At 38.9% G+C, this 25,276-nt stretch overlaps 1 protein-coding gene across 1 annotated transcript in view; it reads right to left on the bottom strand.

Moving 5' to 3' along the window:
- Nucleotides 1-25,276, bottom strand: part of ADGRV1 (adhesion G protein-coupled receptor V1) — a 614,529-nt gene that overhangs the window by 97,180 nt on the left and 492,073 nt on the right. The window contains exon 86 of the mRNA XM_023215075.2: nt 4,030-4,187. Within this exon, the coding sequence (XP_023070843.1) occupies nt 4,030-4,187 (158 nt within the window). The remainder of the gene's footprint in view (nt 1-4,029; nt 4,188-25,276) is intronic.

The following is a 25,276-nucleotide window of genomic DNA, read 5'->3' as shown; positions in this document are numbered from 1 at the left end:
GAGATATTAATCAGAAAACTGTAGCAAAAGTCCAAGTATAATGACTATTAGAATGAATTGCCATGGGAATTAGAAATATATATATATATATATATATTTTTTTTTTTTTTGAGACGGAGTCTCGCTCTGTCGCCCAGGCTGGAGTGCAGTGGCCGATCTCAGCTCACTGCCAGCTCCGCCTCCCGGGTTCACGCCATTCTACTGCCCCAGCCTCCGGAGTAGCTGGGACTACAGGCGCCCGCCATCTCGCCCGGCTAGTTTTTTGTATTTTTAGTAGAGACGGGGTTTCACCGTGTAGACCAGGATGGTCTCGATCTCCTGACCTCGTGATCCACCCGTCTCGGCCTCCCAAAGTGCTGGGATTACAGGCTTGAGCCACCGTGCCCAGCCGGAATTAGAAATATTATACTTTTTTATTTGTAATACAACAATAGGGCAATGCTTCTGTTCACATTTCATTGTAAGAGAGGGTTCCCTTGTTAAGATACAACTGGCTGGAACTTTTGCCTTATATTCAATGCTTGAGGGCTATCTTTTTCCAATAATCAGGGTACTGTTTTATCTACTATATCAGTAATGAAGCATATTCAAGAGGTGCATGGGGTGATTTAGGCATTCAAAGAATTAACTCACTATGTTAGGCCCCTATCGTACGTTAGCATTATTGAAAACATGCAAGCATTGGCACTTTTACACTATATATAAAACAACAAATCTTGTCACTTAGAGGAAAAAACAAATGACCATTCTCCCCCAAAAAGAATGTACATTTTAATAAGATGAATCCCAAGTTGATTAAAAGCATAGCTTCTGACATGGGACCTAATTAAACTAAAGAGCTCCTGCACAGCAAAAGAAACTATCAACAGAGTAAACAGGCAACCTACAGAATGGGAGAAAATTTTTGCAAACTATGCATCTCACAATGGTCTAATATTCAGAATCTTTGAGGAACCTAAACAAATTAACAGGCAAACCCAAACAAGACCATTAAAAAGCGGGCAAAATACATGAACAGACACTTTTCAAAATAAGACATATGTGCCATGAAGAAGCCAACAAGCATATGAAAATGCTCAACATTGCTAATCATTAGAGAAATGCAAATCAAAACCACAATGAGATACCACTTCACACCAGTCAGAATGGCTATCATTAAAAAGTTAAAAGAAAACAGTATGGCAATTCCTCAAGGATCTAGAACTAGATGTACCATATGACCCAGCCATCCCACTACTGGGTATATACCCAAAGGATTATAAATTATGCTACTACAAAGACACATGCACACGTATGTTTATTGCGGCACTATTCACAATAGCAAAGACTTGGAATCAACCCAAATGTCCATCAGTGACAGACTGGATTAAGAAAATGTGGCACATATACACCATGGAATACTATGCAGCCATAAAAAAGGATGAGTTTGCGTCCTTTGTAGGGACATCGATGCAGCTGGAAACCATCATTCTTAGCAAACTATCGCAAGAACAGAAAACCAAACACCGCATGTTCTCACCCATAGGTGGGAACTGAACAATGAGATCACTTGGACTCGGGAAGGGGAACATCACACACTGGGGCCTATCATGGGGAGTGGGGAGGGGGGAGGGATTGCATTGGGGAGTTATACCTGATATAAATGATGAATTGATGGGTGCTGACGAGTTGATGGGTGCAGCACACCAACATGGCACAGGTATACATATGTGACAAACCTGCACGTTATGCATATGTACCCTAGAACTTAAAGTATAATAATAAAAAAAAAAATAATAGATGCTGGCAAGGCTGTAGAGAAAAGGGAATGCTTATACATTGCTGGTAGGAATGTAAATTAGTTCAGTCATTGTGAAATGCAGCTTGGCTATTTCTCAAAGAACTCAAAGCAGAATTACTACTCGACCCAGCAATCCCATTATTGGGCATGTACCCAAAGGAATAGAAATTGTTCTACCATGAAGACACATGCACACATGTTATTCATGTTAGATAAAGATTCATTCATGCTATTCACAATAGCAAAGACATGAAATCAACCTAAATACCCATCAGTGGCAGACTGGATAAAGAAAATGTACATATACACCATGGAAAACTATGCAGCCATAAAAAGCTGAGATCATCTCCTTTGCAGCAACACAGATGGAGCTGGAGGCTGTTATCCTAAGTGAACTAACAGAGGAACAGAAAACCAAATACCACATGTTCTCACTTATAAGTGGGAGTAAATATTGAGTACATATAGATACAAAGATGGGAATAAGAGACACTGGGGCCTACTTGAGGGTAGAGGGAAAGAGGAGGGTGAGGACTGAAAAATTACCTATTGGATATTATGCTTATTATGTGGGTGGTGAAATAATCTGTACATCAAACCCCCATGAGGCGACATGCAATTTATCTACACAATAAACATGCACATGTACCCCTCAACCTAAAATAAATGTAAAAAGAAATAAGTTAAATTTTTTAAAAAAATAATTAAAAATAAGAGTATTAAAACTGAAAAAAACAAGCATAGCTTCTAGATAAATTCTGTGTCCCGTGAAAAAGTAGAATTTATATATTGAGTATTTTTTATTACAGGAGTCAAAATTAACCATAACCTTAAACAATATTCCCCGGCTGGGCATGGTGGCTCACGCCTGTAATCCTAGCACTTTGGGAAGCCGAAGCAGGTGGATCGCCTGACCTCAGGAGTTCAAGACCAGTCTGGGCATTGTGGTGAAACCCCATCTCTACTGAAAATACAGAAGTTAGCCAGGGGTGGTGGCACATGCCTGTAGTCCCAGCTACTCAGGTGGCTGAGGAAGCAGCATTGCTTGAATCTGATAGGCAGAGGCTGCCATGAGCCAAGATCGTGCCACTGCACTCCAGGCTGGGTGACAGAGTGAGACCCTGTCTTAGGAAAAAATAATAATAAATAAAAAATTCTGCCAACACAAGGATTGCACGCTAAATGAGAAAGAATAGAAAAGAGCTGGCTAGATACTGCTATCCTACAAACTATCCCACAAAGTAATACAAATGAGTGTCTTTTCTTTATACTACAAGGAAAATCCTTTTGCATATTAACTGATCAAGTTCAGGAACTAGAACTGCATTACATTAGAGTGACACCCTGTAGCTACTGAGCCCCTAATAATGTATTAGACACTAGTCTAGAGACATCATATATGCTACTTGCTTAAACTTTGACAAGCACTTAAAATGTGAAGAATTCCTCTAAGACTATCATTCATTTGACTTTAGACTTATAAAACTTTAGAGAAAAGGAGACTTCTCTTCCTCACTGGCCCAAGAGGGATCCTCTACTCCCAGTTCTTAAGCTGCTCCCTAATATCCCAGTCACTCACATAACATTTTACAGAGTACTTTCTGTATGCAGGTGTGTGCCTATGGCTTCTAGCTAAGAAAATTTCTGAGGGCCTCTAATCTAAAAACAATAATTAAAAGAATCAGATCATAAAAACCTCTGTTAGGTATGATTCAAAGGGAAAATATGAGCTGCAGTGAAAGCCAATTTGAACTAGAAAGACTTGCATTCTTAAGTAACCAGACATGTGTAGCCACTTATGTAGCTGTCTGATTACATGTTTTTAAACATCTGTCAGCACAACCAGAGCTCCGCATGCACACTCACGAGCACTGTGGATGTTTGTTCGACTGTGCAGAAGTCTCAAAATCGGAGAGAAATGAACAGATTTCACAGGGAGAACATAAGTTATTATTGTTTCACTTAAGGAAGGCTTGGGAAGTGGCTCCCAAGGCTGTGACTTATTTACTTGGCTATCAATATCTTAAGGACAAAACTGGAACGAGCAATAAAACCTGCGGAGCCCTGGAGAAAGAGAGACATCAGAGGTACCAAGAAGCAGGAGAAACTGGAGAGCTATAGCTTAACTTGTGGCTTCAGAGCTGAAAGCTGAGCTGAATTTCCCTCTTTTTGATAAAAAAAATGCAGTGACATTTTCCCACCATTAAAGCGTTTCAATCTCCAAAGTACAAATATAGTTCCTTTCAAACCTGCAGCATTTGTCCTTCCTCTGAAGACATCGTCATATGCTTTCCACTGTGGCTTCACCTGGTAGGCATGGATGAACACCACGAACACCACCACAAGGCACATCAAAGGAACAAGAGCTGCAGTGAACAAAGCAGCATAGACGTTTGGAATAAAACACCTGGAAGAGAAATGAGAAGAGGTAACTCAGTCTCAGTGCAGATATTTCTAAATTCAGAATGTATCACATCACTACTTTATACTAGCTCTTTGTATCTGGATGCTGGCAACATCAGATTTTTGGTTTGCCAAACTTAAGTTTTGTTTGAGTACAACATCTGATTAAATCTAGCCCACTGCTTCACACAGTAGGTTCCCTGGAACATTCGCCTCGTGTAAAGTTCAGAAAGCTGCAAAAAAAGGTTATGGCCAAATAAATTTGAGAGATGCACACTATGTACATCTCACAGAAGTTAAGGGTACATATCTGTTCATTTTTAAAAAGCCACAGAAAGTCATGGAGTCAAGAGATCTGGGCTCTGAAATCAGGCTATTGAATCCAGCACCACATCTTAAAAAAAAAAAAAAAAAAAAGAGTCACTTTAGATACATTTTTTAACTTCTCTGAACTCTCATCTTTAAAATAAAGATTATAGGCGGGGTGCAGCGGCTCATCCCTGTAATCCCAGCACTTTGGGAGGCTGAGGTTGGCAGATCCCCCGAGCTCAAGAGTTTGAGACTAGCCTGGCCAACATGGTGAAACCCTGTCTCTACTAAAAATACAAAAAAATTAGCTGGGCGTGGTGGCAGGTGCCTGTAGTCCCAGCTACTTGGGAGGTTGAGGAAGGAGAATTGCTTGAACCTGGGAGGCGGAGGTGAGGTTGCAGTGATCCAAGATCATGCCACTGCACTCCAGCCTGGGTGACAGAGTGAGACTCCATCTAAAAAAATAATAATAAAATAAAATAAATAAATAAATAAAATAAGGATTATAATAGTATCCGCAACAAAAGTTAGTTGTCAAGATTAACTGAAATAATTCACATAAAGCATTTAGTAATTTTTGTTTAACCCATCATTTCTGGACTTCAACGAAAATTAAACCCTTCTCCTTTTTCACACACACATGCACGCACAGATACACAGACATATGGTCATGCTATAGGACTAATGTGCCCTGGAACACACTTTGGGAATCACTGATCTAGTCATGCCCAGCTTCTGTTTCAATTAGTTGGTGGATTCCAGGGAGAGTTTCAGGTTCCTTTCTATTTCCTTCCTCTATTTAACCTCAAAAGAAGAATGCCATCAGGATTTATGGCCATGGGGCTGATGACAAAGTCACTGTGTCCTGTCAATGACTGATCATGTCAGAGGGACTTCTCTTGACCTCTCTGGCCTCTCAGGGTAAAAGGTCACAGAGGCCATTGCTGCTCCTGCATAGGAGGAGGCCAAGCCACCTGCTCTCTCTCCTCCACCCCCTCTCCCTTCTCTCCCTTTCTGCTCTTTCCTTCCTTCCCTCTCTCTCCATTTGGAGTTTTCTTCCTGGGAGGAGTTTTCTTCCTAACAGAGGAAATAAAGGATGAGGGATCATGCCACAATTAGGGAGCTAATAACAAAGCATGGGTTTGCCTTGCTTTTCCAGCCCAGCATCCCTTGGGAACCATAAGAGAGAAGGTATTGCTTAAAGGCAAATCTGAGGATTCCCAGGGCTCCACTCTTGTCATCTCCACAATCTTGTTTTTTGAGTGACTGACAGTTTTCTTATTCCTAAACTATACATTTCCCCAAGAGCCATCTATTCTCTCTTGAAAATGAAGATATTTTTTCCATTTAGAAGCTACACTGCACAATTATATTTATTATTACCAGAGTTTAGATAGGACAACGGGGTCCAAGGCAAACTTAGATTATTTATTTATTTATTTTGGTAACACTGAAATTATCAGCAAAATGGTTTTAGAGATATAAGTAGAAATTTTTACTTATGGAACATAACATCCACTTGTGCTTTGCATAAAATCTTGCATGAAAATCTCAAAATGGAGGAATGTTAAACAGGTTCTCAATATCTAAAACTGCTTCTGAAGTATTCTTATAAGGGATATACCTCCAAGTTACAAGACTATACTTTTAATTACAAGAAACTTTAATAGTAAGAAGTGTCTCTTTTAAAGTATTTTCCCCACTTTCTCTATTTTTCAAAAATATAATATCTATAAACCTAGATTATAATACAGCCATAAATACTAGACTTTGAAGAAAACTCAGGGGAAAACACACATAGCCTGTTTAGAAGGAATCCAAAATATAAGTAACCAGGGAAACACTCATTCTTCTGATTTGGGAAAATAGTGCTTTAATGTTTTTTTAAATAATTTCAACTTCCATTTTAGATTCTGGGAGTCCATGTGCAAGTTTGTTACATGAGTATATTTCATGATGCTAAAGTTTGGGATATGAATGACCCCATCACAGTCACACTCACTGTGAAATGACACAGGTCAGGGAAATGCAAATCAAAACCACAATGAAACACCATTTCATACCTGTCAGAATGGTCATTATTAAAAAGTCACAGGTCATTTCGCAGTGAGTGAAATATCCAAGTTAGTTTTGTAATCCTTGCCCCACTCCATCCCTTCCCCATCTATCAATTTCCAGTGACTGTTGTTGCCATCTTTATGTCCAAGAGTACCCAATGCTTAGCTTCCACTTATAAGTGAAAACACGTGGTATTTGGTTTTTTGTTCCTGTGTTAATTTGCCTAGAATAATGGCCTCCAGCTCCATCCACGCTGTTGCAAAGGACACGATTTCCCGTTTTTTTTTGTTACGGCTACATAGTATTCTATGGTTTATATGTACCACATTTTCTTTATCTAACCCACCATTGCTGGGCACCTGGATTGATTTCATGTCTTTGCTATTATGAATAGCGCTATGATGAACATACAAGTACATGTGTCTTTTTTGATAAACGATTTATTTTCATTTGGATACATGTCCAGTAATGGGATTGCTGGGACAAATAGTTACGTTCTAAGTTCTTTGAGAAATCTTCAAACTGCTTTCGATAGGGTCTGAACTAATGTATATTCACACCAATAGTGTACATGCATTCACTTTTCTCCACCACCTTGCCAATATCTCTTGTTTTTTGACTTTTTAATAATGACCATTCTGACAGGTATGAAATGGTGTTTCATTGTGGTTTTGATTTGCATTTCCCTGATGATTGATGACGTTGAGCATTTTATCATATGTTTGTTGGCTGCTTGTAATTCTTTTGAGAAGTATCTGTTCATGTTTTTTGTCTACATTTTAGTGGAGTTGTTTTTTGCTTGTTCAATTGTATAAGTTCCTCATACATTGTGGCTATTAGACCTTTGTCAGATGCATGGTTTGTGAATATTTTCTCCCATTTTGTAAGTTGTCTGCTTACTCTGTTGATACTTGTCAATTTTCGTTTTTGTTGCAATTGCTTTTGGGGTCATAGTCATGAAATCTCCATGGACATTGTGCCAGGGCCTATGTCCAGAATGATATTTCCCAGGTTTTCTTTGGGGAGTTTTATAGTTTTAGGTTATACAGTTAAGTCTTTAATCCAACCCGAGTTAATTTTTGTATATGGTGTAAGGAAGGGGTCCAATTTCAATCTTTTCCATATGGCTAGCCAGTTATCCCAGCACCATTTATTGAATAGAGAGTTCTTTCCCTGTCCTTTGTTCTTGTCAGCTTTGCAGAAGATCAGATGTTTGTAGGTGTGTGGCCTTATTTTTCCGTTTTCTAACTTATTCCATTGGTCTATGTGTCTGTTTTTGTATCAGTACCATGCTGTTTTGGTTACTATAGACTTTTAGTATAGTTTAAAGCCAGGTGATATGATGCCTCTAGCTTTGTTCTTTTTGCTTAGGATTTCTTTGGCTATTCAGGCTATTTTTGTGTTTCATATGAATTTCAGAATAGCTTTTTTCTAATTCTGTGAAAAATGATGTTGGTAGTTTGATAGGAATAACATTGAATCTGTAGATTGCTTTGGGTACTATGGCCATTTGAACAATATTGATTCTTCTAATCCACAAGCTGGAATGCTTTTCCATTTGTTTGTGTCATGTATTATTTCTTTCAGCAGTGTTTTGTAGTTCTCCTTGTAGAGATGTTTCATGTCCTTGGCCAGATGTATTCCTAGGTATTTTATTTTCTTGTGTGTGTGAGTGCCTCAATTTTATATTAAAAAGAAATATATTATTAAAGGCCTAAGATACTATTTCTTTTTTGTTTGTTTTTTGAGATGGAGTCTCGCTCTGTCACCCAGGCTGGAGGGCAGTGGTGCAATCTTGGCTCACTGTAAGCTCTGCCTCCCAGGTTCACACCATTCTCCTGCCTCAATTTCCTGAGTAGCTGGGACTACCGGCGCCCACCACCATGCCCAGTTTTTTTTTTTTTTTTTTTAAGTAGAGATGGGGTTTCACTGTGTTAGCCAGGATGGTCTTGATCTCCTGACCTTGTGATCCACCTGCCTTGGCCTCCCAAAGTGCTGGGATTACAGGCATGAGCCAACGCACCCGGCCACTCAGATACTATTTCTAATTAACATAATCTGCTTAATGTATTTCTCTTGTAAACAAGGCATATTTCAAGAGATATTTCTACACATATTGTGTATCTGCAAAGGGATATAAAAATGATAAATTTCTTGGCTTTTAGAATTTTGATAGCATGAAGCCTGAATCATTAGCTGAACACTCATCTGTATGCAATAAGACCTAATTCTTCCACATGAAGGACACATGATTAAATAAAATGGGCAAACACTAATGGTCTTAATATTGAACATACGACTGCACTAAAAATAGTGGCCATGTTGGTTACTCATTCTTATGTATATTGGTTTCAAAAGGTCACTTATTTTTTTCATGTGCATTATGGATTCCATTGACAGCAAGTAGCCTAAAGATGCTTATACAAATTCAGATACTGATGAAGAATCACACATAGGTTTCACTGCCTTATTTGTGTCTTGAAAAATGTCATCACAATTCAATTTGGGATAGCAAAATAGGGAAAATTACTGACTCAATTATTGAGTTGCTCTAGGAATATAAAGATTTCGTACAGAGTGCTGTAAGAACAGACTTTGAAAGGTGACCTCCAGCTGATGACACATTATTTTGATTAAAAAATTAAACAAGCAACGTGAAACTTTGGGAGGTTGGAAGTAACCAGACATGTTCACTGCTCCACTCAGGAAGAGAAGGGAACTCTCTAAGTGCTAATCTTAATTTCCTTTGTGGCCAGGCGCAGTGGCTCATGCGTGTAAACCCAGAACTTTGGGAGGCCGAGGTGGGCGGATCGCCTGAGGTCGGGAGTTCAAGACCAGCCTGACCAACATGGAGAAACCCCTTCTCTACTAAAAATACAAAATTAGCTGGTGTGGTGGCGCATGCCTGTAATCCCAGCTACTTGGAAGGCTAAGGCAAGAGAATCACTTGAACCTGGGAGGCAGTGGTGTGGTGAGCTGAGATCATGCCATTGCACTCCAGCCTGGGCAACAAGAATGAGACTCCGTCTCAATAAATAAATAAATAAATAAATAAATAAATAAATAAATAAATAAATAAATAAAGTCTCCTTTGCAGTTCTCCCTGCTTATAGGATGACTTGACATCGATGGCTCATCCTTTCAGAAAAGGGGCAGGAAAATGACCCAATCCTAAAGCCATCCCCTTTTCTCCTTTTATTCAGAGCTCCACAAGTCATGACTTCTCAGAAGTACTAGGCCCCTGAGAGTACCTACTCCATGTTCATCCTCCACTTGGTCAATGTCGGCCCAGAATGTTAAGGAGGAGGGCTTGCTCCCACAGCATGCCTGTTCTCATTGGCAGCTCCTCTTACCTTCTTCTCTACTTAGAGCATTGCAGAACTGCAGGGCCAATCCCCTGGCTCACTGTTGTCCAGCCGGGACTCCGTCCCAGTCTCCTTCAAACAAAAACTGCCTGCCTTGTGTGCTACCTCCTAGGGATCAGGGAGTCAGACAGCGTTATGAAACACTTAACATTTGCAAAGGAGGCAGGGATACCAGGTAATCCATGGTGCAGATAACAAATGGGCTCCCACTCCCTGATGGTCCATGGAGAGGAGCTGGGACCAGCTATGATTCCACATCCCCAAATCATGTCTCATATACTTAACACCTTCTTGTTTTAAATTATCTTTTAACTCTTCTGTTAAAGCTCATAGGCATTATTCTGATTTTCTGAACAATATTGTCTGAATAAAATTTCTATTGGTGTACAATAAAATTTCTCCCAAATACTTAAAAATGTTCAAGATAAATGAACTATATTCTACCCTTGAAAGAAAAAAAAAGTAGCCTTGCCAACCAGAATTTCCTCCAGTTCACCCAAATTAGAGGTACAGTATATTCAGGTAGTTAGTTTGAGGATTAGAGCACATGAAAGTGATGAGGGGTGATAGGAAACTGTGAATATCATGTTAGAATAGCTTTTGAAATAAGGCTGGGAATGAATTATTAGAAAAACTGAAAGTAACATAAGAAATCAGGAGGAAGAAGGCAATGCCTGCACCAGGACTGTGGAAGTAGCTGATTAACATGCAGCCATTGCTTCAAGAACACATCTGGCAGATATGAGAAGAGAAAATGAGACAAAGGCCATGTAGATTTGCTTCCTTAAAAAAGGTAAGGAGAATGTGTTCTCTGTAATTACAGCTCAACCACCTTCAAAGAACTTCAGGAATCTTTCTCACTTTAGGTGTCAAATAGTCTTTTGGGGTCTTACAACCACATAACTATTACTGTTCCTTTTTAAACTTTCATGGATAGATTTTCTTGTTAGAACCTACAGACAATTCTAATTCACTTCAAAGTCTTGTCAGGACTTCATCTTTTTCTCTATATTTAGCCAGATGAAACACGTAGATGCTGTTTCATTACCTTCAGTTTTTCCTCTTCTGAGTCTACCCTTGGAGTATTCATAGTGCTTTTACTCACTTTCTAAGTTAGTAAGATTATTATCTCTCCTCGGTAATGCTTTATACTTACTGAAACATTTTCACTCGCGTTACCCAACTTGATTTAAAAAAATAAATTCATGTGGGCGGCATGGAGTATTTGAATTTCTTTATTCCTGTCTGAAATCTTTGTAAGAAGGAACTCAGAGGCACAGGGGTCTAGGAGAGACATGAACTCCACTTACAACCACTGAAAATACTGGAATGGATGCTGGGAACTCCCTGTGCATGAGATTGTGATTTGAGTCTATTTAAATTATATTTTAAAGAACAAGTTGACCCTGGCAAACTGGAAAATCTGAAGAAATCCAGGCAGCTGGACAGCCAGGTTATATCTGGGTTACATAGGTAATGAAAAGGACTCACGTAATGAAAGGATAATAAGTGTGTCCAAGGTCTTCTTTGTGAGTACTTCTAAGACAAGGATAATACTCATGATTCCCAGGCTCAGGTGCAGCCTCCCTCAGAGGTCTCCTGAGTATTTCTTCAATGATAGCCTCTACATTAAAAGACACATTTGTCACTTCAACTACCTTTTTCTTCTCTACATGGAAATTTATAGTGATGACCTACTTTATCTGGGGAGTATATGGGATGGTCTAGCAATCAAGAATTGTTCACCATTTATCACCAACTGGTTTCTAATTTGTATAGAGAGTACAGTATATCTGCTTATTGATTTTATCAGTTGAAGATACAGATGTTATTCTATAGATGCTTATCCTTTGTAAAGTCTAAGACACTATTTATGATTTCAATATTCCTTTCCTTGTATACTCAATTTACGTTCTTTCCAAAGATAATGCTCTTATTTGACATACATTTTTATTCACCTGCGAATTTATGCATGCATGCATTGTGTGTGTATGTACGTATTTCCTGGTCAATCCAAAATGGCTGGAGAGACTTAGAGAAATACTTTAAGTGCATTATTTTTTAAAAAGGAATAAATTTATGAAAACATCAGAGAAAAGGAGAAATACAGTTTGGGTTTAAACAATTGTAAGGTAGGAAAACATTCCTCTTTCTGTCTTTCTGTTGTAGAGCATATAGCAGTTGTTTTCATATCCAGGGGAATCAACTAAATTCTAAAATGCATTTTTGTTTAAGTTTATACTTTGAATAACATTAAGCTTAAACTGCAGATAATCTCTACAAAGGGAAATGGAACATTAAGAAAGCATATGCACTTAGAGAGAGAGAGGGAAACAGTTTTTCCTAAACTGAACTGGCTGGATAATGAAGACTAATTATTACTGCTGCCACTACTACTACTGCTAGCAATCATTTACCGTGTGCAGGGTATGAAACCCAATCCTCACATGCATCATCCCACTGAAACATAACTAGAAACCATTATTGTTATGCATATATGGGGAAAATAACGCCTAAATTATAAAACATCAAATTGCTAGGACCATAAACAGGCTCACTGCCCTTCAGTGTACCTCTACAATTTGAAAATTATTTCCACAATTCCAGTATAGACATATTCAAGTTAGTGGTAAATATGCCAGTGTTCTTTTGAGGACAGGGACTATAACATTTTCTTTATATTTCTCCCAGAGCTTTGCACAATCAGATCCTTAAGAAATGCTTATTGATTTAACTGGTTCTTAGCAGTCTTTGAAAACCTCTCACTTAAAAATATGGCATAGAAAATCCTGTATTTCAAGTGTCCTCAGCTCAATCATAATCCAATCAACATTTAAATATCAATCACATACCAGCTACAGTGCTGGGCATGGAAGGGCATATAAAGATGCCTAAGGCATGTTCCCTCCTGTCAGGGAGAATATATTTACAATAATGCACAACACTTCTGAATCTAGTCTTCTACTGGAAGTTGTGTTGTTCTTCCATGAGCATCACCACCGTCAGCTCCCCCATGGAGCTCCTGAATCTCATCTGCAGTTTCACAAGTTCCCCAGGTGTTTCCTATGCGTATTAATCCTGTTTAGAAAAAAAGTGCACTTCACTGCCGGCCTCATTTAATTTTACATAAACATGTTCTTTGAGGCTGAAGCAAATTTGACTGATTTTCAATGTGAAAAGAAAACATGAAAACTGTTCTTGCAGTTATTTCTAAACAGAACTAACATCAGAATTGTCTGAATCATCAGAATCTTCTATTTTGGAAAAATCTGACTCATCAAATGAATCTTCCGCCAACAACTGTTCCAAAATGATGTTAACATCATGCGTAGGAATGCTACATTTTCTAGGATTTGACAACTTAAACGATAGGGAATTACTATATATTGTAAATGAAAATACCACTACTAAAAATAGAATGCTATAAATAGAATTATGTCTTTTGTTTCTAAAATCCATATACTAGACAGACATGAAAATAATAAAAGCGAGATATTTTGTGGCAAAGTTATCTTGGGGTAAACGCTGTAGCCACAAGCGCCGCTGCTGGGCATTCTTGGAGCAAACAGGAAAACGGTTTAAAGTTTGAGAAAAACAGTTGGTGCAGTGGCTCATGCCTGTAATCTCAGCACTTTGGGAGGCTGAGGTGGGCAGATTGTTTGAGCTCAGGAGTTCAAAACCAGCCTGAGCAACATAGAGAAACCCCATCTCTACAAAATACAAAAATTAGCCGGGTGTGGTGGCATCATGCCTGTGGTCCCTGTTTCTTGGAGGGTGAAGTGGGAGGATTGCTTGAGCCCAGGAGGTGGAGGTTGCAGTGAGCCAAGATAGTGCCACTGCACTCCAGCCTGGGTAAGAGAGTGAAACTCTTGTCTCAAAAAAAAAAAAAAAAAAAAAAGTTTGAGAAACACTCTTCTAGCACACTCTTTAGACATAAAGTAGCTTAACCTAATTAACTAGCTAATCTTTACATCTCTTTGGCAGGGAGCCAAGGGGCTATGGCACTCCAAAAGGAATCAGAGATTTCACAGCACAGGGTGGTCACAACAGCCTGAAGAACCAGCGAGAAAGAAAAAGAGCTGAAAGCAAAAGGGATAGAAAAGCAGAGATCTGTGATATTTAGAAGCCTGGGCTCTTCAGATGCAATGTTCAGAAGCAATCTGAATGTTGCAGAAAAGGAGAGCTAGCATTAAAGTGACAGAGGATACAGCAGATCTGCAGACCGGCCAAACGAGATGGGAAGGAAAGTGCCGGGGTGCAGTGGATGTAGTAGGATGTTAATATTCAGTTCTGCTGCATCTAGCTGTTGAAGGAATAAGGTTTCTGTGTGAGTGCAACAGACATGTTCCACAGTGACCTATGCTGCTCAGTTTCTGGAAAGGGGGATCCCTGTGCTACATCCTCCACCCCCACTCCCCCAGCCACAGATGACTAGCTCTGAGATGAACACCTGCCTCAGAGACAACCATTCTTGCTTGCCCCTGACTTATAATTTGGTGACTCTGCTCTAAAAGCTGAGCTGAGCCAATCTGTCTTTTGCCCTTGAGAATCTGACAGGGAGAGTTGCACATTACTGGTGGGCACTAGAGCTGATGTCAGGGCAAATGGCCATATTGGAGCAAATACACAAATCTTCAGAAGAAATTAACAGAGAAAGGGGAAGAGGAAGCAAGAGAAAAGGGGAGAGAAGAAGAGGGTTCTGATGCAAGTAACAACACAGAAGTGAGAGACTCTGTGGTCCCTAAAAGAAGAAGAATGTGGCTCTGGTTTCTGGCATGCTAGTTCTAGGTCTCCTGAGGTCCAACTGTACCTCATTTCCCGCTATTGAATATTCACGTGAATGCCTGTGGTATACTTCTATATCCCCACCTCCCTTCAACTTGAAATAAGTTTTGTGGATTTACATGCAACTACAATGACCACAGTTAAAACATAGCTAGTGAGCAAGTGATAGAGAGAAAAAGGGAGTGAACACACAACTGCTCTTTCAACAACATTGCTCTTGAAGATGCATAGGATCACTACCATGTCTACCTGTTTTAGAGCACACTCCACATCACGGTGAGAGCTGCTAACTCTACATATTGACAAATGCCTCAAGAAAATGCCAAAGGACCAAGGAACAAGAATTGGGCTCATTTTTAAGTACTTAAAATGTACTCATATGCTTATATTGCTTGAAAAGATAAGGAAGTAAAAACAGACCTATTACAGCAATATTAATTTCATCTAATTTGAAAGGAGCAGATATTTGATTTCATTTAATATTAAACTAAGATTTTGAAGTAGTCAGATATACTGCCTACATTAAAATACCACCTTATATTGTAAATAATTAGCTCTTGGTGAATAAGGAAGAATTGCCCACATCCCTGGTTCATTAAGGAGTTAAATATATTTAAATGTAATTCCAAGGGCAAATAATGGACTCCAAGTATTAGTAGGTTAAAGATAGTTGATGAAAAAAGTCCAAAAGTCAATATACTTCTTTTTTTTTTTTCTTTTCCCAAGAAACTGAAGTCTGAGCAGCCTGTTCCCTAAGTAACTCGATAAAACTGCTGAAATAATTCCACTGGACACTGCTTGCCAACTTCATTCCAGGTAGGTTCCAGTGAATCAAGCCCCATCAGCATTTCATCAGAATAAGGGCAGGCTGACTTGTTATTTTTTGTATGTATGAATGCTCTATGTTTTCTCTGTGGTCACTGTAGTAAAACAAAATTGTTTGGTACTGGAAAATGTCATTGTCCTAGAGTATTCAAGGTGTCCTGTTATTACCTCTTGCTCCAAAAAGAGGGCAAAAGGTGCCTGGAAAGAAAAGGCCAGTTACCTAATGATTTTCTAGAAAAGGGAGAGTTTCTGGCTTTCAGAGCCTGCATTTTGGATGGGTCTATGCCCAAGGAGTGTCACTCTTGGCCACTATTGATGATGCAGATGTCTCACTGGCAAAATATCCTCACAGTAATGGTTTGATTCCTCAAAAGGGCAAACATCATTTTGTAGAAGGATAATTCAACTTTTAATTATTCACCACATTTTACAGAACAGTAGCCACATTACATTGACCTGGAAATTAGCCCCATATGTGGCTTTATGTGATAGTTACAAATACTCCAAGAAAAAACTTCTAGAGCATTCCATGCAGGGGTGAACATTCAGTCATGCCCATATGTGCCATCTTTAGTCACATTAACATTTGTAGCACATTGCAATAACTGGTGATCCTAAATGATAACTTAAAATCATTAAGAAATCATCGGTTAAAGTTAGTCATACTCTGTTTAAAATACACTACAAACTAGTTCAACCATTATGGAAAACAGTACGGCGATTCCTCAAGGATCTAGAATTAGATGTACCATATGACCCAGCCATCCCATTACTGGGTATATACCCAAAGGATTATAAACCATGCTGCTATAAAGACACACGCACACGTATGTTTACTGCGGCACTATTCACAATAGCAAAGACTTGGAATCAACCCAAATGTCCATCAGTGACAGACTGGATTAAGAAAATGTGGCACATATACACCATGGAATACTATGCAGCCATAAAAAAGGATGAGTTTGCGTCCTTTGTAGGGACATGGATGCAGCTGGAAACCATCATTCTTAGCAAACTATCACAAGAAGAGAAAACCAAACACCGCATGTTCTCACTCATAGGTGGGAACTGAACAATGAGATCACTTGGACTCGGGAAGGGGAACATCACACACCGGGGCCTATCATGGGGAGGGGGGAGGGGGGAGGGATTGCATTGGGAGGTATACCTGATGTAAATGACGAGTTGATGGGTGCTGACGAGTTGACGGGTGCAGCACACCAACATGGCACAAGTATACATATGTAACAAACCTGCACATTATGCACATGTACCCTAGAACTTAAAGTATAATAATAATAAAATAAAATAAAAAATAAAATACACTACACATTTCTTTGCACTATTATTAAAATTTTAATCATAAAATTCTGGAAATAGTAAGATAATTTTCAATTATTAAGAAAACAGTCACCAGGTGTGGTGGCTCATGCTTGTAACCTCAGCACTTCGGCAGGCTGAGGTTGAGGGATTGCTTGAGGCTAGGAGTTTGAAACCAGCCTTGGCAACATGATGAAACCTCATCCTTATTAAAAAAAAAAAATATATATATATATATATACACATACACACACACACACACACACACACACACACACACACACACATACATATATAAAACTGCCAGGCATGGTGGAGTATGCCTGTAGTTCCAACTACTTGGGAGGCTAAGGCAGGAGGATGGCTGGAGCCTGGGAGACACGCTGCAGTGAGCCATGATCATGCCACCACACTCCAGCCTGGGCGACAGAGTGTCTCAAAAAACCAACCAAACAAACAAGCAAAAGAACCAAAACTACCGTCCCACCCCCCAGCAACAAACAAACAAACAACAAGTTAACAGCGACAGTGTGAGTAGATGAGGTTATATGTCCATCATTTTAAGGTTATTATCTTAAGTTGTAGATTAGTTATGTCTCAAATCCAATACTCAGCTCTGTTGCAGAGCCCATTTCAATGCTGGTATCCTAATTTTTTTTTTTTTGAATATATATGTAAGGATGTTGGTGTTTGCTGTGTAACAGGTTAGTACATAAAAATGTACTAAGATATCTAAACCCTAAATATGCTCATATTGGATTGTTGCTAGTTAGTCTATGGTGTTACTATTAATTAGTATTTATTTATCATTTTTATGTGTCCCACAATGTTACAGTTAAAACTGGAAACTTAAGAAATGTAAAAGGCCAATATGCAAGGGATATTCAATAATGTTAAAAAGAAATATGAGCCAAAAAATCTGGAGTAAACTTGAGATAGAGGTCATGAATTAATTTCAGAAGAGGAAAGTAAAACTAAAAGTAAAGGAAATACACGCTAAAATTTTATCCACTTTATGAGGAATTCCCAATATTGAGGGGGAAATGACACATTTCACTTTCCCTGAAGCTTTCCCAGAAGCTTTGAAGTGGTAAGAATTAGATCATACATATGTAGAGGCAACATTTTAAAAGTCCCAATTTGAACTGCCCTAAGCTAGATAGACAGATGTCAAGAGAGCTCCTTTATGACTTTCGTAAAGAAGCTTCTCAAAAGAAAATGATCTTGCTGTTGAGGGTATAATGTAGGGGGAAGGACAGAGTTAGGAGAAGCCTTTTACTGATGGGTTAGAATAATTCTGCTCACAAAAAAATACTGGTAATAATGAAGGCTCTGAGGCCAGATATTTGGAACGATCCCAGGTACACCTCTTATTGACTTTGCAACTATGTAACTTCTCCACATACTCAGTATGTAGCTTCTCCACACCTCAGTTTTCCAAAAAATAAAATGGGGAAAACAATGGCATCTACCTTACAAGAGTACCGTGAGAACCAAATGATTGAATACATGTAAAGATCTTGGATCAGAGGCTGGCATGCTGTAGGTACTCAATAAAAGATAACTAGGATCACTGTCATCTATTGCTAAGCCCAAATCCTCTTATGTATACAATATACAAGATTTAATTTGCATTAAAAAAGAGAAGATATCAAATAGTAGAGAGGAAAGTGTGAACATTCATCACATTTCTTTATGTGTCAGAGAAAAGTGCTGTGCAGTATGAGTTTAGTGAAAGAAAACAACCTCTCAGTTGGGGTGATCAGGGTAGACTGTGGAAGAGGTAGGTGAAACCAGCTCTTTCTCTCCCGAGTTCCTTACCAATCAGCAGGTGTTTAAGGTGACTAAGTCATGCAATTATGATTATCTGCCTGTGTCCACAGCACATCCACATGAGGGGAAGGAGGAAAACTTTCCCTTGGCTGCTTTTCCTCATGACTCATGTGTGTTTCTACAAAATCAGTGTTGAAACTTGGTCCAATTTGAAAAGTCAAGGTAATTATGGGTCATTCAAAAAGAGGCACGTACTACTCAAGGAAGCCCAACATGACACCATCATACCACCAATGGCTGACAAACCAGTCTGGCCAGTGGTGTTAGCAGCAGTAAATTGAGCTGTTGGTGCAGGGGCTTTTCTAGGGATTTAAACTTAGGGTTTCTTATCTTCCATACTCCTGTTCCACTCCCACAAAGCTTCCAAAAAGAGGGCAAAAAGTGCCAAAAAAGAAAAAAAAAAAGGTCAATTACCTAATGATTTTATGCAAGAGGGAGGGTTTCTAGCCTTTCAAAGCCTGCATTCTAGATGGGGTGACTGCTGGAGGATCTCAGTGTTGACTGTTGGAATGCAGGCCACTATTAATATCCCTGTCATTCTGAGCTGCCCACTAGAAAGATAACAGCACTTCCTTCTTTAAGAAATAAGTTCCTTCATAGACTCTTAGCACTACAAGGGATAGGAGAGGTCATGCCACTCTCCCTCCAGCATCATGGGTGAAGAAACCAAGTGCAAGGACTTCTGAGGCTTGCCCGGCACCTGACTGTTTAAACTCCTGGTCAGTGCTGTCATGAGGCTCCGCAGCATAAGTCAGACTCCATGGAAAAATAACCTAAAATGTTTTCAGGGATCAGATTCTGCTAATAATCTAAATCCCTTGTCAAGCAAATGTCTCAAACGTTTTATTCTTTGCATATGCATTCCCAGGGGTTAGGGAACTATTGAATAAATCAAGTGTTAGTGAACATCACACTAAACATGCTCATTCCTAAGTATAATACTCACTAGTAATACCTGGGCAGCACAGACACACATATTCCTTCCATAAAACAGTTTTCAAAGACACCACACATCAACATTTTTGCATAACACAAAAATTCATGTAAAATAATACAACTCATTCCCTTAGAGGGAGAGAGAGCAAAGCTAGGAGGAAAGAGCAATGAACCCAAATCAGCATTCTGCCACTCACAATCCCCTCTCCCACCAAGGCCCTTTCCCCATCCAAAAAAAAAATTGGCTTCAACTGAAAAATATTTTATCATAGGAATTTGTTTTTGTCAACAGGATGTTCCTGTTATTTTTAAGTCTTGTAGTTTCAACAACAGGATTTCAGGGTAGCGAAATAAAATAGGAACAGCAGAGTAATTTGAATTTCTGAGCGTACTCATGCATGTATAAGAAAAGTCCAAATAGTCTAAAACTGGCTTTAAAGAATGTGAGGCTGTCTCCTTACGAACTTTCTAAATTTCTTCTCATTAAAAAAATGATGATCTAATAGACAGTAAATATTTCTGACCGATATTCTAAAGGTTTTAATTGTAGCCAAACTTCTTAATTGTGGAGCTGGGCCAACTAATATCTTCAAACACTTCCCTTTATGATGGTACAATAGTTTATTTGTTCTTTTCTTTTTTTTTTCTTTCTTCAAATAAATGTTGCATGTGCTACAAAATGGAAATAACTTAAAAACATACTGAAAATTCAAGAGTGTGATATGCATCCCATCTGGGAAGGTATCAAGTACTTTTAAACAATATAATTTTCCTAAAGGTCAGGGATGTTCTTCTTTACTCATATAGTGGCCTATTACCTAGGTGTGTGGAGAGGAGTCAGGAGAAAATATTAGGTTGGTACAAATGGAATTTCCATTGTTGGAATTTGCCATTTGATAATGGAATACATTCTTAAATAAATGTGGTTATATTATACATAATTTTAATGGCATTTCTCGATTTATGGCTTTTTGCTAATGACATTACTTGCTGTTTGTTTTATGTTTATTTTAGACTATGGAGATTATGTTAGACAAAAAGCAAATTCGAGTGATTTTCTTATTCTAGTTCAAAATGTGTCATAAAGCAGTGGAGACAACTTGCAACATCAATAATGCATTCTGGCCCAGGAATGGCTAACATATGTACAGCGCAGCAGTGGTTAAGAAGTTTTGCAAAGGAGACAAGAGACTTGAAGATAAGGAGCCTAGTGGGCGGCCATCGGAAGTTGACAATGACCAACTGAGAGCAACCATCGAAGCTGATCATTTTACAACAACACAAGAAGTTGGCAAAGAACCCAATGGAGACCATTCTACTGTCGTTGCGCATTTGAACCAAATTGGAAAGGTGAAAAAGCTCGGTAAGTGGGTGTCTCATGAGCTGACTGAAAGAAAATTTTTTAAAAATTGTCATTTTGAAGTGTAGTCTTCTTGTATTCTATGCAACAATGAAGTATTTTTCAATCAGATTGTGACGTGCGATGAAAGTGGATTTTATAGGACAACTGGTGATGACCAGCTTAGTGGTTGGACCGAGCTCCAAAGCACTTCCCAAAGCCAAACTTGCACCAAAAAAAGGACATGGTCACTGTTTGGTGGTTTGTTGCTGGTCTGATCCACTACAGCTTTCTGAATCCTGGCGAAACCATTACCTCTGAGAAGTATGCTCAGCAAATCGATGAGATGCACTGAAAACTGCAATGCCTGAAGCTGGCATTGCGCAACAGAAAGGGCCCAATTCATCTCCATGACAACGCCCAACTGCACAATGCACAACCAATGCTTCAAAAGTTGAATGAATTGGGCTCCGAAGTTTTGCCTCATCTGCCATAGTCACCTAACCTTTTGCCAACCAACTACCACTTCTTCAAGCATCTCGACAACTTTTTACAGGGAAAATGCTTCCACAACCAGCAGGATGCAGAAAATGCTTTCCAACAGTTCATCACATCCTGAAGCACAGATTTTTATGCAACAGGAATAAACAAACTTATTTCTTGTTGGCAAAAATGTGTCGATTGTAAGAGATTCTATTTTGATTAATAAAGATGTGTTTGAGGCTAGTTATATAATGATTTAAAATTCATAGTTACTTTTGCACCAACCTCTAAATTAAAGACTTGCTTAAAGATCCTGTTGCCTGCTGTCACCCAGAACACAGACTAATCTTGCTGGGTTGGATTATGTGCGGAAATATGCCAAAACTCACCACTGTATGGGTCATTCTGAATTGAAGAAAAGAAGAACATGATGATTTCACAAAACAGTGAGAAAGTGAAGTGCTTACTGATGTGAACTCTGAATCAGATAGCCCTGGTTTTGAGGACCAGTACTGCCTTTTAATAGCTTTGTGACTATGGGTGAAAGAAATTACCTCTCTGAGCCTCAGTAGCCTTATTTGTAAAATATAAAAATATAAATAAAATCTGGTTTTTGCCCCACAAATTTGTTGTGAGAGATAAATGAGGTAATCAAAATGCTTAGCATGTACCTAGCATGTGGTAAGGACTCAGTAAAGGACAGTCATTATTATCATTAACTTTAGTATGCAAATTGATTTAATTTCTTTGCTGTAGCACTGTAATGTCTCCTCATGTATAGAAATCATATATGGCACTTAACTGTATTCATATTTCATTTCATATGCTACTCAAATGTTTGGTTAATATCCCCCATTTTTTTTGCAACAGCAAGCTTATCAGAGGTCTTAATCCATAAAGTTGTCATCACCTCTAATCCAGTGTCTAATACCATTTCTCAGAAGACCAAACATTTCCTTTAGAGCACTCATAGCAGTGACTTAAATGTGAAGGCTCTGGGTCAGTGCTCAGTCATTTGAAAGCAAGAAAAACTTACAACCTTTTTATAATATGTGTTTAAATCTTTATTTGGTTCTGTCAAGGTAACTCAAAATTGTCTACAGTAAATCCTAGGTTTAAAGTCCCAGAAAGGGGAGATGGTAATTAAGCCTTCATGTTGGGATTACTTACCTACCCAGGGATGTGTTCTTTATGGTTGCTGTTTTGAAGGGTTGGGAAGCACACAGAATCTCAGTGGCCTCCTCTACTGTGACTTTGAAGATGAGGCAGTTCTATTAAAGGTTCTGCTGTAGTTTGAATGTTTGCATCTTCCCAAAATTTACATGTTGAAATCCTAACCCCCAACACGATGGTACTAGGAGGTAGGGCTTTGGGGGAATGATTAAGTCACTAGAGCAGAGCCCTCATGAATGGGATTAGTACCCTGATAAAAGAAGCCCCAGACTCACTCTTGCCTTTCTGCCATGGGAAGTTATAGCAAAAAGATGGCTGTCTATAAACCAACATGGGGTCCTTCTGCCAGTGCCTTGATATTGAACTTCCCAGACTCCAGAACCAAGACAAATAAGTGTCTATTATTTATATGCTACCTGGTCTATGGTATTTTGTTATAGTATCCCAAATGGACAAGACAGGCTCCTAACATGTTACTTCAATATCCAGGCAGCAGTAAATAGCATCCTCAGGATTTTTTTGCCCATACTTTCCTCTTCAGCAAACAGGCACTAGATCTTTGTTATGCTTTTTTATTATTCGTACAAAATACAAAAGATTAATTGATGTGCCTAAAAAAGGTTTCAAGTTGCTTATAAAGTTGCTCAACATAAAAAAAGTTAAAAATGAGAGAAATGAGGCAAAAAAGAAATAAACTAAGATTGAACTAGGAGTGGGGTATCAAAATGCTATTCGCTAAAAATGGGTTATGCATTCATCCCAGTTTGCTCTCTTTAGCAGCTGTTTCAGAGTCTTTGTCTCTCTCTGTCTCTCTCTCATACACACACACACACACACACACACAGTAGTTGAAATGAAGCACAACTTTTTCCAGTATGAAAGCAGCAGGGATTTTGTGTCATATAATGGACAAAATTCTTGATCTTATATTAATGGAAAACCCACCACTGACTTTTACTTGACTGCTATTCATTATTTATTCATTTTATATGCATTTATTAAGCAATAACTATGTGCATGCTATTTGCTATGCTTGGACATGCGGTGATGAATAAGACATGCTTCCTGAGCTGGAGATCAGTCGGGTATGGAGAAGAGGCTCACACTATGCCGTAAGTTAGTTCAGTGTTTTAAATGTGATAGCAAAACCACCTGGAGTGTGACTGGAGCACAAGGAAAGGAGTGAATTATTATGTGAAGGGAAGTTAAGACAGTGAAATCTTATTTGCCAAGAAAGAGATGAGATTAGAATCAAGAAGGTCATTTGTTACTTTAACAATATGAAAATGAATTGGATAGTCTTTGGAGAACTATATTCTCTTTCTGGACAATGGCAAAGAAAAGGAAGGCTCAAAAATTTCTCAACTTTGTTTCCTGTTGGTTCAGGAATCATCTGTGCACTTAAAAACGGAAGCAGGGCTTGAGATTTTCAGGAAGGTAACAATTATGATTAATCTTTGTTTCTCTGGGGCCATAAAACTTTCAAGGTCAAGAATTTGTATATGTGCTCTGATTTTGAGGGTAGGGACCAGAATTAATAAACACATAGAATTAAAATAAAGGCTTGGGGGTCCAAAGATACAAGGACTGTGTATTTTACTAATTTTAGAGAAAGGGCCTAGAGAGACTGAGTGACACATACCATTTTGTAACCCCTCCAGTAAAGACTGTGTGAAGGGTTATTGCAGAGGAAAGCCCAAGGGAACTGTAATATAAGCATTTCAAAAGAACCCCAGACAGTTTAGAAATCAGAGCTACATCAGGAAGGAAGCAGTGATCAAACCAATGTTCCCTTTGGAGGTCCCTTCAACCCAGTGAAAATGACAAGGAACGAACCATAAGATCAAAGCTGAGTGGAGGGCCTTGGGAAGTGCAGTAGAGGTAAAATAATTCACCACTCCCTGAAAAATTCCACTTTCCTTTATTCGTCTTTAATGAATCAAAACTTAATAACTGAAAAAAGCATTAAATTGGGTAGATCAGCAAACTGAAGAATACTAAAGAAGTATGTTTCTGGGAGGAGAGGCCTCTGATACTGTTTATTCCCTGTCTTTTTAAATCTAAATTTGTCCTTTATTGATATAGAAAAGTTTCTCTTAAACTGTAAGTGGAGTGTGACATAGACATCTTTAACAAACCTCAAGATACTTAAAATGCTAGGTGTAGGCTGGGCGCAGTGGCTCATATTTGTAATCCCAGTACTTTGGGAGGCCGAGGCGGGTGGATCACCTGAGGTCAGGAATTTGAGACCAGCCTGACCAAGGTGGTGAGACCCGTCTCTACGAAAAATCCTAAATTTAGCCGAGCTGGTGGTGGGGGCCTGTAATCCCAGCTACTCAGGAGGCTGAGGCATGATAATCGTTTGAGCCCGGGGGTGGAGGTTGCAGTAAGCTGAGATCACTGTGCCACTGCACTCCCGCCTGGGTGACAGAGCAAAACTCTGTCAAAAGAAGAAGAAGAAGAAGAAGAAGAAGAAGAAGAAGAAGAAATATGCAGAGGTTTTCCCTTTTTTCAGTGCTATCAACAAAACAGTGCTATTAACAAAACAGTACAATCAATTCAGTAAACGCTACTACAAAGCAATTTTGGAAAGTCAGATTCTAAAATGCACTTTTTTTTTTTTTAGGAGAAATGTTCAAGAAAACATAGAAGGTATCAGGCTACCAC

The sequence above is a fragment of the Piliocolobus tephrosceles genome, chromosome 4 (genome assembly GCF_002776525.5).
Source record: "Piliocolobus tephrosceles isolate RC106 chromosome 4, ASM277652v3, whole genome shotgun sequence".
NCBI lineage: Eukaryota > Metazoa > Chordata > Mammalia > Primates > Cercopithecidae > Piliocolobus > Piliocolobus tephrosceles.
This window is presented reverse-complemented; position numbering and strand designations above follow the sequence as displayed.